This window comes from Charadrius vociferus, unplaced genomic scaffold (assembly GCF_000708025.1).
Source record: "Charadrius vociferus isolate BGI_N301 unplaced genomic scaffold, ASM70802v2 scaffold491, whole genome shotgun sequence".
Lineage (NCBI taxonomy): Eukaryota > Metazoa > Chordata > Aves > Charadriiformes > Charadriidae > Charadrius > Charadrius vociferus.
Window position 1 is genome coordinate 548989 of NW_009646960.1, and position 16851 is coordinate 565839.

Sequence of the window (16851 nt, forward strand, 5' to 3'; positions counted from 1 at the left end):
CACAAACATATTTATGCCGTGGTGAAGAGCACCAGCTGGTGTGAAGTAAGCTCCTTTATGAAGTGCTGCTGCTGAATTTCATTAGTGACCCGTGCTCCTTTTGCTATTCTGGTTCTGATCAGTTTAACAGCTGGGTCACATGGGAGATATTGTTCTTTCACATTATCTTTCTGATGAGATAAACGGAGATTTAGAATGAGGGCACTAACCCCATTTTTCATAGCACCCAGATTTCACCCCTGCATATATGTTTTGCCAGACAGCTAATCCTAATACATTTCAAACATGTCTGTTAAGGTGATATCAAAGTGGGAATTAGACTGCAATGCAGAGCCTAAAAAGGGAAGTTTCTTAATTTCAGTTGACTAAGTGTCACACTTCACTGTATTTCTCCGTTTTTTTTTTTTCCCCTCACTCCTTTTTATGCCATTTGAGAGTGTATTTTGTTTTAATGCAGTGCCTTGGTGTCGTATATAGGCCTTGGGGAAAGGCTGCAGGGACATGGCTGTCAAAGAGATGGACCTGACTTTTTGAGTCAGAAACATAGCATTTTGGTTGCATGGTTTTCATGTTTGGCTTAGTCTGTTGGTAAGCATGTGAGTAATCCTTGTATTTAAATCTCAGATCGTTATTTGCTTAAAAGCTTAGCATTTCTATTTATTAAATTATGTTCTTCTTTCAGACTTCATAATCAGCAAACAGATAAGCAAGATTTCAGTGATATCCCCAAACCAGAGAAACTAATGTATGAGGACCTTGAAGAACGCATTTCTTCTCTTGAATGTAAGTTTCAGTGCATTTTAGACAGTTTCTTTAAAACCATAGGGCTTAACAGTTGTAAGACTATTGTCTTGATAGTTTAAGACTGTAGTTGGAGAGAAAAAATTCTGACTGATGTTGGAAATAAGAAAAACAAACTGTCTCAGTTGATGAGGGATTCATTTTCTTCATATTTGCACCTTTGGAGAAGGGTATTTAGTAATAAGGCACTAAAACTGAGTTGGTTCTGACATTTGAGAACATACTTTTTGTTCAGAAATCTTGCATAACCTTGTTCTGATTAATGTGTGTAGATCTGACAGTTGTCTCAGAATGTTTTAAAATTGTGCAGGTTTTGTTTTTTTTTTTTTTAAACAGCAGAGAGTACTAGTATATGAACTAACTTGAGGCTGTATTGTATTTGCTACATAAAGTAAAACTCCAAGGAGTGTTCATGGACCAGTATCAGAGCAGTATTACCAAGTTGTAGTTCTGAAGATAAGTTTCTGCAGCCATTACATACACTCTTGTTGTTTTTTCCTTCAGTAACTGAGGCTTAAATAGTATTATGAATTAGAATGTACTTTAGATGGGTGTGTAAATGTGTGAAGAACACTTGCAATTATGCTGTCATTAATCAGCATCTCTGAGTAGTTGTGGAACATACGGTTCAGTTACTGAAACATTAATTTTATCCTAATTTTTTTTCTCTGAGGTCAGCATTTTATTTATTTACATTTCTGCTCTCTGTTGATTGCAGAAAGAACTTTGTCATTATGTGGTGTTTTGTATAAAACGCTATAAAACGTTTCCTTTTCTCTATATGCTGCAGCCAAGCCTGCAGGGTTCCTTTTCAAAAAATTTTTGATGCGACTAAGGTACTGTGGAAAGAGGAGGATAATAAAAGTTAATGCACTTTATTGCCATTTATATAGGGAGAGAGAAATAAAAGCACAGTTACTGGCTTTATTTCCTAGTTTTTCAGCATTTGAGTGACATCTTAATGTTGGACCTGTGCAGCCTTATCTCCCATGAAACTGTGGTTTAAAGTAAGTGAAATTGTCAATGAGAAAGATGTGAACAGCAAGCTAAACACCTTTCCCATTTCCAAATTTTGTTAGGTCTGTAAAGTCTTGAGAATGGTGGAGAGACGTCATTGGGTGGTATAAGTAAACGCATAGTTGGTGAAGAGATTATAATTATTGTATGGGAGAGTTAGTTAGAATCACTGATTTCAAAGAAAATATTCCTAACTGGTGTGAGTGCTTTCCTGGGTTCGAGACTGGCATGTTCTTTTGGTTGTGGTTAGGTTGTATGGAAGATGGAGTGATGCCCTTGCTTGCTCTCCTGAGCCCGTGAGAATATGGGTTTCAATATTATAAAAACCAAGCAACCAAACAAAAAAGATACTGTTTGTTTAAACAGCAAATGTGCTGATAGCATTTAGTGATAACTAACAGAAGCTGACGACTCATCTGTGCCTTTCTCTGTGAAGTTCTACTGGGTACATATGTTGGTTTTCAATTTATCTCATTTAGTTGTTTGGGTTTTTTTTAATAAGCTTTAAATGCATTATTTGAATGTGAAATGAGCCTGTAGCCACTAATGGTTTCTACTCATCTCATATTTTAATTAGATTTAGATTTATTTGTTCAATTTTGTATTAGAGACTTTTAGGAATACGTTACATATTTCACTTTTATTTTATCCAATGTGAGAAGAGACTGCCATTTTCTTGGCAATTAGGCCTGAGTAGATGCTGTGCCCAAATAAGTTACCACTGTATCATTTAGTGACGTGGGGTAGTCAAAAGAATAATTTTAAGAGTTTGCATATGCCGATGATTTCTAAATCAGCAGTACTTTAGTTGTGTCAGACTACGTCAAAAGGCAATCTCAGTGCATAGAAGGAAATCAGAACGGCTAAAAAGGGGAGAAGGTAACCCAGGAGGAATTGGGGGGGCGAAATAAGAACGTAAAATCTGAAAAGTGTAGAATAAGATATAATGAAGGAAAAAGTTGATAAGATAAAAAAAACCCAATGGAGTGAAGGAGATACCAGAAAATGTGGAAGCCTTTTAATCCTACTGTGAGTGAGCTCTAGCAAGAAAAGATTGGAATTTCTGTTGGCAGAAACTGCTTTTAGTCGTCGTGCTTTATATAATGCCTCACTTGCTGTCCACCCTTACATGAAGGAGTGAAGGCGTACAAAGAGTGTTATCTTTTTTCCCTTGCAGAATGGTTAATGTAAAGATGTTTTGTACTGTATTGGTTTGGGGTTGGGTTTTTTTGTTTGTGTGGTCAGCAGACATTTAGCAGTTAGATATAATATTTAACAGGAACCTATTTGTAAAAGGAATTTTTTTGACTATTTAAATATTGCATACCCTGAAACGTACTGATGCCTCAAATGGGAATAATGTTGTTGTTGATAACCTTATAATTTAAACCTAAAGTTAAAGAGAGAGAAAAACAAAACAAAAAAAAAACAGAATAATTTTCTTTTGAGTGTGATAGCCCATTATTTTGGTCTTACATAAAACATATATAGAATTAACTTTCCTTGGCAAAATTGGTAGGACTTCCTGTTGCTTTTGTAAGAAACTGAAAACATTCTTATAACCTAGCTAGACCGACAGTTTGGCAGAAATTTTCTGTGATGCTTTCATCTATAATTCCTTTAAAAGAATTTTAATTTAAAGATTCAGACCATTCTGAGAGAGGGTGTTCAGTTTGGCTGTCTTGTTTTTCTTCATGCACGCAGAAAAGGCTGCTTCTCTGCTCCAGGCTGAACAACACCAACTCTGAGCCTGAAAAAGGTGGCTCTGGGGAGACCTTATAGCGGCCTTCCAGTATGAAGGGGGCCTACAGGAAAGCCGGAGAGGGACTTTTTACGAGGGCATGTAGTGACAGAACAAGGGGGAATGGCTTCAACCTGGAAGAGGGTAGACTTAGAATGATATTAGGAAGAAATTTTTCACTCTGAGGGCGGTGAGGCACTGGAACTCGTTGCCCCGAGAAGTTGTGGATGCCCCATCCCTGGAGGTGTTCAAGGCCAGGCTGGATGGGGCTTCGAGCAACCTGGTCTAGTGGGAGGGGTCCCTGCCCGTGGCAGGGGGGTTGGAACTGGATGATCTTCAAGGTCCCTTCCAACCTAAACCATTTTGTGATTCTATGAAAATATTTCCCTTTTTTTTTAAATGTGGAAAAGAAGAATTCTTGAAACCTTGATAATATTTGAAGGATGGGAAATCAATATTTTCTAAACCTTTACTCAAAACTTGAGGAGACATATAAGGTATCTGTACTATGTTGCACTAAATGCTTGGAAAAATGGTCCTGTGTATTTCAGGTTGGCTACCTAGAGATAGTGGCTACATCTGACTTTTTATGTCTTTTTGCTTTCTCCCATAAAACCGAGATAATAGCAGTCTGCATACTTTGCAGATAAATAATTAAGAAGCATTTGAGTATCAAAGATCAAGAGAGGAAGTACAATAGTTTTGTTATTGTAAATTCAGAGCCATGTTGTGCAGGGTGAAGAAAATGTAACGTAGAATGTTTGAGTTAGCAGTATGCATCCTGTGCGCCGAAGAAGGCAAGGATCCTGATAAAGAAATAGTTTGTGATCAAATAATCAAAGGTTGGTTTATCTGCATAGAAAGGATGAGCTAAGCTTGGACATGTAATTTTTCTGTGACCTGTATCTTGATTACGTAAAGAAATGAAAACATTTTGTTTTTCTGGTGTATATTTATTCATGAATCTGTTTTGACTTTGTAAACAGATGTGTTCCAATAGCTAATTTCAAAACTAACAACTCTGTAATTAAAGAAGCAAGTACAGCCTGCAATAACTCCTAATCCTCAGGGAAATGGTCAAGTTGAAGGGAAAATGCTCAATTAGTGCCGATATTTATGTGTTCTAATTCAGCCATTCCCACACTTTGTGTCCATTGCTGTGCTCCACTATTGTAATTACAAAATAACGAAGCCATTGTTCAAATTTCTTCTCCAGATCAGGGGGACATTCCAGAGCAGTGTGAAAGTGATGCCTTGCATCCATCTGGGGACATCGTCAATGGAAACCATGTCACAGCCACTGTGCCAGCAGCAGCTACTTCGCTGCAGGACTTAAGTGAGTTCTCAGCTCAGAAACAAAAGTGAATACCCTTTTTAAATGTCAGATGTATAACACAAAAAGCCAAATATTTAACATTCTGTAGGTATGTATGCTGGCGGGATTGAAAATTTTTCCAAAAGTGCTAATTACGTAATAAAGAGCAAGGAATATTTTCTTTTGCTTTACTGTATGAGGATGTCTTTTTTGCCCTGATTTTGGTTAAATTTGATTTTAATTTAAACATTTTGGCCACCCGTCCCACCCCCCCTGTCCAACTTCTGGAGAGAAGGTTTTGTTTCTTTTCTCTTTAGGATAATTATTAAATATTATTTCTGCTCTTGATAGAAACAAGACTGGAAAGGTTTTGTGTGGGTTTGTTTTCTTGAGGTATTTTATGTACCGCTTGTCTGGATTTTTTTCATTTTTTTTGACTCTGTTCGCAAACTGTATTATCATAGTGCTGTTTTAATTCTTTGGGTAGATGAGGATGATTTCAGTGCAGCATATGCTGCTTTTCTAATTGTTCTAGATGAAGTATTATGATCATTTCTATTTAGAGAAGAGCTTTCTAGCTTCTTACAATTCCCTGTATTTAGTTTGCCCACCTAATGACTATCTGAATGCTGTTCTACTTCCACAGCTTTTTAAATATACTAGTCACATCAGCAGCGTGTCCTGCCATCAGTTTCAAAGGTTTTTTAAGTACTTTGCTTTATAAATGCAAAGAATTGTATCCAACCGTATTGCAGAGAGGGAAAAAATATAGCAACATGAACGTTAGGATAACAGAGATTTCATGAGAAAGTCTGTGGTAGGAATGAGGAGTGCACAGAGAGATTTGTCAACTCCCCGGCCTCTAGTGTGGCTCTACTGTTCAACTCCTAGTGAGTCATACAGCAGACTAAAAACATTTAGAGGTGGAAAGAAACATTACCAGATACCTATGAATAACTTTGGTATACGTATAGGCAATATATGCAGTTGTTTTTCATTTACTATTGATGTTATGCAGGAACCTGTTACTTGTTTGTATGCTACTGTAGTAGATTACTGAACTACATTATTTCAACATCTGTGATTTGATTTATTTTTCACAGCGGTGCTGGATCAAAGGCAGATCGAAGAACAGAATAGAGAAGTTGAGAAAAACTTAGAAGAAGCAAGACAAGAAAGGAGAGAGCGAGAACAACAAGAAGCTTTGGAAAGAGAGCAAAAAGAAGTGGAAAAGCTTAACAAGGAGGTAGCAATGTAGTATTTTAATTTCTGAAAGTAATGCAGCTTTGTAGTGCCACGTATTTTAGGATTGCTGTGTGCGTTACTTGGTTAAAAATAGATTTTATTCTTTAAGCTAAAGTAGTAGAGGCTAAGTACTTTTATGTATTTGTGCGATTAACCGAAGAGTCTTGCAAGAATTTCTCTTATGTGACTATTTCACTGGAAACAGATGCTTTTTCTTCCATGCTTCCTGCAACTGGAAGCAACAGTTTTATGACTGAACTTAAAAGGCAGCTGTCACCAGGCTACTGGAACAAGCTGTACATTCACTGACTTTCTGATCTGGACTGCTGTTGGTGGGACACCACCAGAACATGTTAATGTCCATCTGTTCATCTGCTTGTATCGGGGTATCGGGGGTACCTTCTTGGAAATAGAAGTTATAGGTAGACCTTAAGGAGTTTGCTTAAATCCCTTTGAGCTGATGCAGCACGTGTTGAAGTAGTGTTCTGGACTTCTAGGACCTGTACAAAACTTGTTTTTTGCTCCCTCCCATTTCCTCTTCCTCCCCTTAAACCCTGGTTAATTTGATTCAGCGCAGTGGTGGTGAAGAGACATACTCATGCTACCCCTATACACCAGCAAATTAGGCTTTTCAAGAAACTCGCGTACCTGTGTCAGCTCATCTTCTTCAGTTCACACGTAGACGTCGCACACAGAAGCCTCAGGCCTCCCAGCACCTCAGACATCCAGACAGGGCTAGAGTGGGATGTCTCTTTCTGAATTGAAGCAATAGTTTAACATTTCGTCTTGAACTGCGTGTCACAAATTTAGTGCTGTTAAGACTGGCATGTTTTACTGGGGTTAACATGAAATCCTGCAGATAGTGCAGGTGTTTAGGTGTAAAAGCTATTCTTCTTGAGCTGATCGGTATTTAATTTTGAATTGGTGTCTTAAAGTGGATCCAAGACTCAAAGAAAATCGATGAAGAAAAAGAAGATAAAGAGGGAGGAGAACTTGAAAACACTAATTCTGGTGCTGAAGATGACTTAAAGGATCCTACTCCAAACCCATTAGAAAAATACATGAGAATAATTCAGCAGAGAAGAGAGCAGGAACTGGCAAACAAGGTGAGTATTCTCAAAACCCAGACCCAAAAATATTATTGGCTGAATTTGTTTTGCTAAAATACGCTTAGTATGAAAACAATATTTTCATTCTTTCTTTTTTTTTCTTCATTCAGAAGCTTTATGTAACAACCTGCAGAGATGAGTGTTTGGATTTGTATTGCAGAAATGTGTTTATTCAAAAGAAAAAAAACCCTGAAAATTCTTTCTTTTATAAGGGTTTTGTTTTTTTTCCTGGTATGCTGGGAGGGGTTTAGTTTGGTTTTAGGTACTAGGACAGTATTTAAATTCAAATGTCCTCAATTTTTATTTTAAACTGTGTTTAAATACAGTTTGACTCTACAGAGATCAGTTTGTGTTCCCCTAGCACGACTGATAGAATTTATTCTGGCAAAATGGAAAATTTTACCAAGTGCGTACATGGGTGAACATTACTTTGATGAAGGACTGCAGCATACTTTTGTTCCAACATTATCCAAACCTGATTTTCCAAGGCATCGTTATTCTAGATGCAATGCAGCATTTGTAGAAATAGTAGTTTTATTTTCAATTAGGTGCCTTAAAGTATAGGTGCTATTATTGAGAGTCGCTTAAACCTTAAAAATCAGTTACAGAAAGTGTATTTTCCTGTTGGCTCCCAGAATTCAAAGAAAGAAGAAACAGAAGTATCACTTACAGAGGGACTTACATCTAGTGAAAAGGATGACAGGTAAGGCTCACATATTACTAGTAATCACTTCTATTACCCCGTATTAATAAATAGTTACAGCATGAATTACAATTGTGACATCTGCCTTCTTAAAAAGCAAAATAAATATAAACAAGCTAGTAATCAAAAGCAAGTGTGTTGGAAAAATTGAGGATCCTTCCAGTTCTTAGACAGGGGAGTTACGCACTATATGGCATTCGGATCTGGGAACTGCATTCAGTGATTTGTTTCAGTCACTGGGCAACTGAAACCTTTTATCTGCCACTGAACAGCATCTCAGTTCCTTCACAGTGAGCTGAAGTGTGATGGATTTTTCTTGGGTAACGGCACTGTGAAGGCTTGCCTGCGCTGTACCTTGCAGATAGTCTGTTATTAGCATTGAACCTAGCTTTGATTTATCTGTAGCATCATGGACTTTTAACAAACTGCTTCACACACTTTTTTACAGAGATTTTTGGCTGCCTGCACTGAGTTACTGCAGCTAGGGCACTTCCCCTGGGTCTCTCTAGGCATCAATAAATAAGGATATGTAGTTTTTACTTGCTTTCCCTCTATCAAGGGAAAGAAAAAAAAAACAACCCCCACTCCATGTCTATCAAATCTTTCCGTTTATTTGAAGATGTAGAATTGAAAGTATATATGAGCAAAAAATATAGGATGGTTAAGAAAAACCTAAACGCTCACACTAACTGTAGTACTCAGTACTGTCTGTGCCCTTCAAGTGCTGTTTTACATACCAGACCTTACCCTGCTGCTCCTGGATTGCTCTCTGTATAGCAAATTTCTTTGCCCTGGTTAAGCAGTACGGAAGCAATGGATAGACAGTACTGCTTTCTGAGAGATACGCGATGGCATTCTGTTCCTGAAGGCCCAAATCCTCACCCTTAAAGGCTTGTTATTTCCTTCAGTTCTCCAAAACAGCAGGAGACTTGCAGCACGGGCAGTCTCTTAACTGTCTTTTTAAAACAAGTATTTATATTTAAGATTTAAGACAAGACACTACTGTGGACTCATACCGCTTTCTTTCCCTCCCTCCTATCCTTAATACAGCGCTGGCGGAATTTCTCATGGAGATGTGGATGAAAACTTCTGGTGAAGAATAGCTACTGATTTTTATTATTATTATTTTTACACTAGAAATGTTTTAAAAGCAGCTTTCTGCCTGTAAAAAGTTGTAACAAATGTTAGGCACCAAGATTGCAGGCTGTGTAATTACAAATTAATAAAGCTCGTCACTTCAATCACTGACTTCAAAGAGTGAGCCCTGATGTGTTATTAATCCAGAAGGAGGCCCTTGAGTGGGGTGAGAGAAAGGACAAAGGAGTGTAAGAAAATTAAGTCAGTACGTTCAGGTCAGTTGGCTTTGGCACTGAATTCCTGTAACCTGGGACAGCTTCTCCAAGGGGTGCTCCCCACCTCCCCCTGCCCCTTCCCCTCCAGCTGTTACGAAGGGTAGGTCACAGCGTGCAGGTAACAGTTGTCATCGTCACACGTTTTTAAAGGTGTCCCGTGGAGCCCCTCAGCTTCCGCCAGACCCAAGCTGAGGAAACACACACTTTTAGAAGCAGCCGTATCTCATGTATCACCTTGTTGGTATTAACCAGCCCAGAATGGAGAGATTCAAATAAAAATGCTATTTAACTCATCTTTATTTAAGCTTTGTATTTTGTAGGTAGATTATAGGCAAGATCATTAAACTTTATTTACAGTATAAAATACAGTATTTTTTTTTAATCAATGAAGTAATTTAGGTTGGCAGCATATATTACAACTTGCACTGCATTTGAGGCTGCTCATCTTGACCTAACTACAAGAACGTGAAGTCAAGTTTGACAGAATTTAAGGGCAAAAACTGAAGTTCTGTCTTGCGAATTCACTGGATGTTGAAACGCAGCGTACCCAAAAATGCGACAGAAATAAACTTTGCTTTTAGAAATTAAGATGAGAAGCGAGTTGGTGGCTAGTCTAATTGTACCTGCTGCTTAATTTGGTGTCGCTGTTACAAAATTTCCGTGAGACGCCTTCCATTTGCTGTCCCGGAAGGGGACGGATAGTGCTCGTTGCATTATGCTGGCCTGGAACAACTAGGGCTATGTCATGCTGGGAACACTGGCTGACGCACCACGCTGCAGCGGGCACCTGCAGGGCCGCCCTTCCCCCGGCAGGAGCACGTGGACAGATAGATACTACTGAACAAAAACGGGTTTCACTTCTGAGAGAGACATAAAGCCTAGAGATGCACTAGTATGGAGCAGCTATGGATCTGTTTTCAAATAAGCATACACAAGTGTCGTCTATTATCTACAAATATTTATTTTAACACTTGGATGTAACTACAGGAAGCCCTTGGCACTGATAGAAAATATTGATTCACTGTTAGGTTACAAAAATTTATACATAGCAAAATTTAATGCTCTTTACATAAAAATATTAGACTACTTAAACAAAACTTCAAAAACTCCCAGTAATAGCTACACTGAATTAGAAAAGAATTAGGCTTTAAGACACTGCCTCCATTATTACCCTTATGCAAACACTGGGCTAGAACATCACCTGCATTGCTGTAGAAATGTCTCCTTCATGCAACAGGTAAGAACATACACTAGGCTATTTTGTCATATTTGCTCTACATTGATCAACTTTGCCCCTTTTTTGAAACTGTCAAATTAGACTTCAATATGTAACAAAAGAAAAAAAAAATAATTTGAAGTTAATACCCCCCCCAAATGCCTTTTCTCTTAATACTGACTTGAAGAAATTTGTGCTTCCTTTGATTTATATTCAGCAAACAGTCAAAACTATCAAACCACACGTCAGTTTAACATGGGTATGACTTGAATATTTAATCTTTTCAAATTACTGATGTATTTTACTCCCCCCCCCAACAGTTATATATATATCATATAGAACAAACACCAAATATACCATCACTAATACTCAAGATACCACTGAATGCTTCTGAAAAAAACATTAATTAGAAGGCAGACTTCTATGGGAAATTACTTTAAAATGGCACCAGTTTGTGTTTGTTTTTTTTTTTTTCTGAACACCACATTTTCTTAGTGTGCTAATTAATCTGTAAAAAGGAAAACACATAAGCACTGACTATAAATTTGCTAAGCACCAAGATAGAGAAAGGTGGACATCCTGTATTCTGTTTTATGGCTGTAATTTTTATTGTTTGTGTAAAACTCTGCAAACTTTCTCATCCGCTCGTTTGGAATAGTCAGATCAGTGTCATTTTAATAAGGTAACACTTTTCACTTACTTAAAATGTAGGATAATGGTCTCCTGCCACTATATAAATGCTAAGACATTTATAGAAAATAAATATTAAGGCAAAGCTGACATTTATTTTCAAAAAGAAGGGGATCATTATCCAGATCCAGGGATCTACATTCCATTAAATAGTTAATAAAAAGATTAAAACTTGGGACATCTGCTCAACACGCACGTAAGCACAGGAGCGTGAGCGTCACTTCATCATAAAAAAAGTGTGGCACAGAAGCAGAGCGCTGTTCCTGCGGCCCCTGGAAAGAGGGGTCAAAGACAGCCCCGCTGCAACTTCGGGAACGCTGCAACTGCGCCGTCAGGTCAGCGCGAGCGGTCAGAAATAGAAATCTTAGCCGGCCACAGTTTCGTTTGGTAGATAAACGGAGATACTAAAAATCACACACCGCACACGTGCCTTTGCCTAAGGTCTGTACAGAGATCTACTGCCTGCTGGTTGGGAGCACCTGCCACGGTTTTGTGTAGGACGTCATGCTGTGGAACACGTCAAATATTAAATACCAAAAAGTCTCGAAGAAGAATAATTTGGTCACTTATTGTGAAGTGTTGCCTTTTAAAATGCCTGGAATAAAACCTCCATTCTCTGTATGAAAGGATGGAAGATTACCCATGGGAAGATTTCCCTACGAATGCGTTCCAGGAGCTGGAATGTGAAGCTTTTGCACTTCTCTCTAATTTTGTTTGGTAGACACACATCTGTACTGCAGAGCAGCTATTTGTTGATTTGTCAGAGCTACAGAATTCTTCGGCTGAATTACTGTGGCCAACATTTATGTGTAAGAATTGAGTTGCTCTTTTGACCGAGACTGGATATCCTGAAGCTCCTGCTCTTCTTTTGCTTTGATATCTTGGTAGGCCTGCATTTTGCTTGCATCCTTTAAGTAGGCCCAGTTAGAAGACAGTATCATGAGGAAGTGGATCTGGAAGAGAAGGGTGAGCATGATGGCTAGTGAGCATGTCAAGAGGCAAAGCAAGCTGCTAGTTAGATTAATAGACGCTCTTTAAAATAACGACCAAAACAAACAAAAAAAATAAAGTTACTCTACGTTAATAAGCATTCGGTTATTAAAACAAGCACAGAGGCTATTTTCAAAGATCTCTAGAATCTGGCATGCTAATATTTCAGTTGGTTATTCACAATTTAGAGGAAGTTAGTATAACAGTAATAAAATGAGCTACAGAGTTGTACGGGTCAATTAAAATGCAGAATGGGGGGAAGCAGGAAAAAAGTTTTGTACGTGGCCGTATATGTAATCTGTAAACTAGGACCGAGGAGGTGCTCAGAAGACCTGCTTCCTAGGGTTGTGGTGTTTACGCATATCCAAGCCCAGATCCTGGGAAGTCTTTGCCCCCAACAAGCAGATGAGAATTCCACCCTCCCCCTGGAAAAAGCCTGAAACTGTAAACTTTTTTATTTACGTGAACAAGGCTACATTAGCATAGTGTAAAATTAAACAACAAAACATGAGTCCAAAACTAAGCAAAAGCATGCAATCTCTGGGTTAAGAAGAAGTCTTAACCGTATATTTATGTAACTACATTTTAAACTTCCATTGTCCAACCTCAGATGAAGAGTTTTGTATCACATGTAGCAACTGGTTCTTTTTTTCATTATTATTATTATTATTATTATTGTTGCATGGATTTTTTTCTAGTTTGTGCATTCATCTCTTCCCAACTTCTTTTCACCATACTTCATGCAAAACATCTACATCCAAAGACACTGATTCACCACTTTTTTTTTTTTTTAATCCCAACAGTGTAAAAAGGTCTCTATGACCTATGCATGGTTTTGCTTCCCGTGCAGTCATACTTACAGTTCTGAGATCTGGCTACTGAGAAATCAGTTACTAAAGTGCAAGCCGTACAAGAACAGAAGCTATTTATACGCCGTTTCTGACAAGTTCAGGGTCCAAAAGAAAGAAGGTGATTGTTTTACGCGGAGCTAATACAAGGAGCTATTTCCTTCCAGAGAGAGCATGATTTGGCAATTACTTAAAAATGAAGTAAAAGAAAATAATCCACTTTATCATCCGTGCACCGGAAATGCAAACTGACTAATTCATAATACCTGGGCTTCTGATTCCTGCCAAGAGAGACCGGCACTACTTTACTATTCCTTTTCTTTTGTATCATATGTATTTTGTATGCTCGGGGTGGGGGGTTGTATTTGGTGTTCAGGTTGAAGGATAAATTAGTAATTCTGACCCTGAACTCTCCCAGGATTTGTTTCAGAGATGCCTGTTAGAAAGCAAGTGGAGACTTGAAATGGAAACGTCCCATCTTCAGAAGGATGATTTATAAACACCCCTACAGTAACTGAATCCTCTCGACATGAAGAAATAGCCAGATCTCATCCATACCATAGTTCATATACAAGAAGTCATTTTATTAATCTGATGAGCTAAACGATGCTTACTGAAGCTATTTACAATTACGGTAACAAAACTGAGAAAGCTAGACTTTTAGCCTAGGGTGTCAGTGGTATTTCAAGCTACGCAATGCAGCTCTTTACTGGGCTTATACAATTTAGAATTTAGTGCAGCAATCTTCCCGACTCTTAAACTTCAAAACAGCATAGTTATATGTAGTAGCCATCATGTAGATCAGCTGGTGGAAGAGAACAAAATACAGGAGAGTAAGATACAACAAGGTGACGGCTCAAGCCCACATGGGCAACTGTCGATATTTTTACAACAGACGTTATTCTGAGCTTCTTCCAGGGTGAAGATGCAAGATAAATAACTCGCCCTTTATCTGGAGAGGATAATCTACATGCAGACCTAAGGCTATTTCATCCACAAATAGTGAGTATTACACCTAGATTTGGCTGATGTGAGGTTAGAAACTGGCAGCTAGAGGAAGCCTTAAGACATAGGAAGCGAGTCATCTCGTTAACGTCCCTTTTCCAACTGCTACCTAAAATTGGCATTGCAGAGTTGGACTACTCCAACTGCCTGGGTCTAGACAAAAGAAACCCAAGAGGTTACAGGCGATTGATCAAATAAACTACAAAAATGAAAAGAAATGGTGGGCCTAAGAACAGAAATAGTGACTAGAAGTGGGCTTTTCAAAGGACATGCAAAGAATTTTTTTCTAAAGATGGGGGAGGTGCGTTAAGATGACTTCTTAAAGCAAAAGTTTGGCACCTGCTGACTTGTAATGACCAAACCACAGCAGCAAATAATGGTGATTACAGCTCGCCCTCCTTAATGTCTAGTGTCGCTATTTTTAAGATATGCAAAACGTAATCTTAAAGCATCTTAAGCCTGAAAGGAACACGTTACACGATAAAACAACAAAAAATGCTACCCACCAATGCTATGACAGTGGCACCAGCTCCAGCACAAGCCACAATGAACAGGTGGTAAGACATGTAGAACTAGAGAAAAAATATGTTAAAAACATTGAAGCAATTGAGGATTGTATAAAACGCATTTCAACTGTTCTAGAGAATAAGGATAATAAAACATATTCAAAGCTTTAGAAAATAAAAACGTTCTGAAATAATTTTCATTTTCTGGATGACCTAACACAGGATAATTTCAGTGTTGCATTTAATCAATCTCTTTATACTATTGGCACCAGTTTTCCCCCAAAACTTTCATCAAGTTATTTATTATACGGTGCCCAAGTGACTTGGAGGCAAAAAAGCTGCACGCAGGTTATGTGTCTGTACCTCATTCGTGTTGCAGATGTTCTCTAAAATCGGACCACAGGCTTTGCCAGGTACAGCGTTCCAAGGGATGATACCTGAAATACCACAGCAAAAGAAACTGCTAATTTTAGCAATCAACACAGGCTTTCTGTTCCTCTCCCATCTTTTCCACCCACTTGCCAGTTGTGTTCCCATTCTGGGCATCCGCGCGTTGACCAGTACAGCTTTGAGTTGGCAGGGGGAATTGAAACAACTCGCTCGAGTTGTGCTTTCTCCCTGTTCGGCGGCTCGCTGCCAAGGCGTGTTCTCAGATGTGCTTCTCCCATATGGCAGCCAAATGGTTGGTTGGGTTTTTGCACTCCAGGTCCAGTCACACACTGCCTACTCCCCCACTCAGCGCTGAAAGGGATAATCTGCATCTCAGGGGTACTTGGCACCTTGCAGGATAGCGCGCGCTTACCGGATTAAGTTCTACTTGAACAAGTAACTACTGTAGAAGAGTGTCAATATGGAGCTAGAGGGAAGGACTGCAGGGGTTTTGCTGGTTTAGTTCAAATAGGTGAAAAGCATGAAGTGAACACTGCTACAAGAAAATGCAGTCTGCCGCGCCTCACGTACTCCCAATTACTTTCCTCACACAACTGAAAATCTGAAAAGTCAACAGGATCTAGCAGATTTAAAATAACCTAAACTTTTAGGCCCGTAACAGATGTAAAGCTTAAGCAAAAGCCATTTGAAACAGGAGAAAACCAGTTTGTCTCCCCCATATAACTTGCACTTCAAACTCAGCTGGTTGGAATTAGCAACCCTGTCAGGGGCAGGTCATTGAAATTGACTCGGGATGGTACGGCTTTCAAAAAGATTTTATAGGATTTACTTTAAAGCCAGCTGCCTCTCTGCAACTGCAATACACACTCGAAGCCTTTTAGCCACCGCTTCCACCCAAAAATATGAGGACAATTCAGTGACACAAGTTGCCTGTTAAGGAGCTGCTCCCTCCAGTCACTCATTGAAACCCGAATGATTTTACTAATCAGAGGAAGAGCAGAGCCCCACATGGCGCTCACACAGCTGCGAAACAACCAGGAGAAGCAGAGAGGTGGAGGAGCCCATCTTCTCCCTGCGCTCCCCGGCTCTGCTGCTGAAGAAAACATCTTGCCAGCCTCTTGCTCTCAGTTGCTAAAATGGGATGCAAACATCTAACTGATTTGGGCCTTGTTGCTTTTAAAATGAGTGTATCTTATCTTCTCCTTACTGGACTTACAGCCCCGCTAGGGAAGCAAAGCCAAGCTTTCTTACTTTTCCAACTCTGAATCCGTTTTCTCAGCTTTGAATGACTTAGTCCAAAGAAAGAAACGTTCCTAGAAAATGTTAGCTAAAAGGAAGCCAAAAGTAACGGTGACAAAAGCTCTTCTGCACAAGGGAGGCTGAAAAGATTAACTTCAGGAAAAATTCACCTCAAGGAATGAACTACCTGAAAAGCCTGACCCTATTTTAAGCTGTTGTCCCCACTCCTCTGCTACCTGCACCCCCTCAGATTTCTGTGTGTCATCAAAAAGCAGTAATAATTCATTAATAGCTAAGGCAGACTCTTGATTGCAGGTTTTTGGTCTTTTAACTGAAAATAACTGTTAGAGCAAAGTTCAGGTGTTAACTTCATACTTAAATGTAAAAACAGCTTTTTGAAAGGAAAGAACATACAGGTTCCAAAACCAGAATCTGGTTATCTATTTCTCAGCGCTGTTTCTAAGCAGTTTATTTTGAGGGTGATCTATTTTTATACCTAATATTATAGTATTGGAAACCGCTACAAAATCATTTTAGATAAATGACTTGCCAGTTCAGTTGAACTGATTGCATCTGGAAAGAGTGTAATCTGAATTAATTAGAAAAGTAATAGCACATTCAAAGATGCACGATGCTTTTGCATGTGGTTCTCTTGATAAGGCTGAGACAAAACTACTGAAGACA

At 38.8% G+C, this 16851-nt stretch overlaps 2 protein-coding genes across 4 annotated transcripts in view; one reads left to right on the plus strand and one right to left on the minus strand.

Moving 5' to 3' along the window:
* OFD1 (oral-facial-digital syndrome 1) overlaps positions 1-9027 on the plus strand; it is a 33982-nt gene extending 24955 nt beyond the window's left edge. Inside the window, exons 17-22 of the mRNA XM_009895212.1 lie at positions 683-783; positions 4776-4895; positions 5978-6120; positions 7055-7225; positions 7864-7931; positions 8982-9027. Coding sequence (XP_009893514.1) covers positions 683-783; positions 4776-4895; positions 5978-6120; positions 7055-7225; positions 7864-7931; positions 8982-9027 — 649 coding nt within the window. The remainder of the gene's footprint in view (positions 1-682; positions 784-4775; positions 4896-5977; positions 6121-7054; positions 7226-7863; positions 7932-8981) is intronic.
* A 2671-nt stretch (positions 9028-11698) lies between these two features.
* Positions 11699-16851, minus strand: part of GPM6B (glycoprotein M6B) — a 31197-nt gene continuing 26044 nt past the window's right edge. For 2 of the 3 annotated variants that reach the window (XM_009895215.1, XM_009895214.1), the window contains 3 exons: positions 14902-14975; positions 14539-14604; positions 13326-13832 (listed from right to left, as the gene is read on the minus strand). In XM_009895215.1, coding sequence (XP_009893517.1) covers positions 13752-13832; positions 14539-14604; positions 14902-14975 — 221 coding nt within the window. In that variant the 3' untranslated portion in view covers positions 13326-13751. Of the gene's footprint in view, positions 12143-13325; positions 13833-14538; positions 14605-14901; positions 14976-16851 lie in introns of those variants that run through there. The other variant, XM_009895213.1, reaches the window with a different exon arrangement.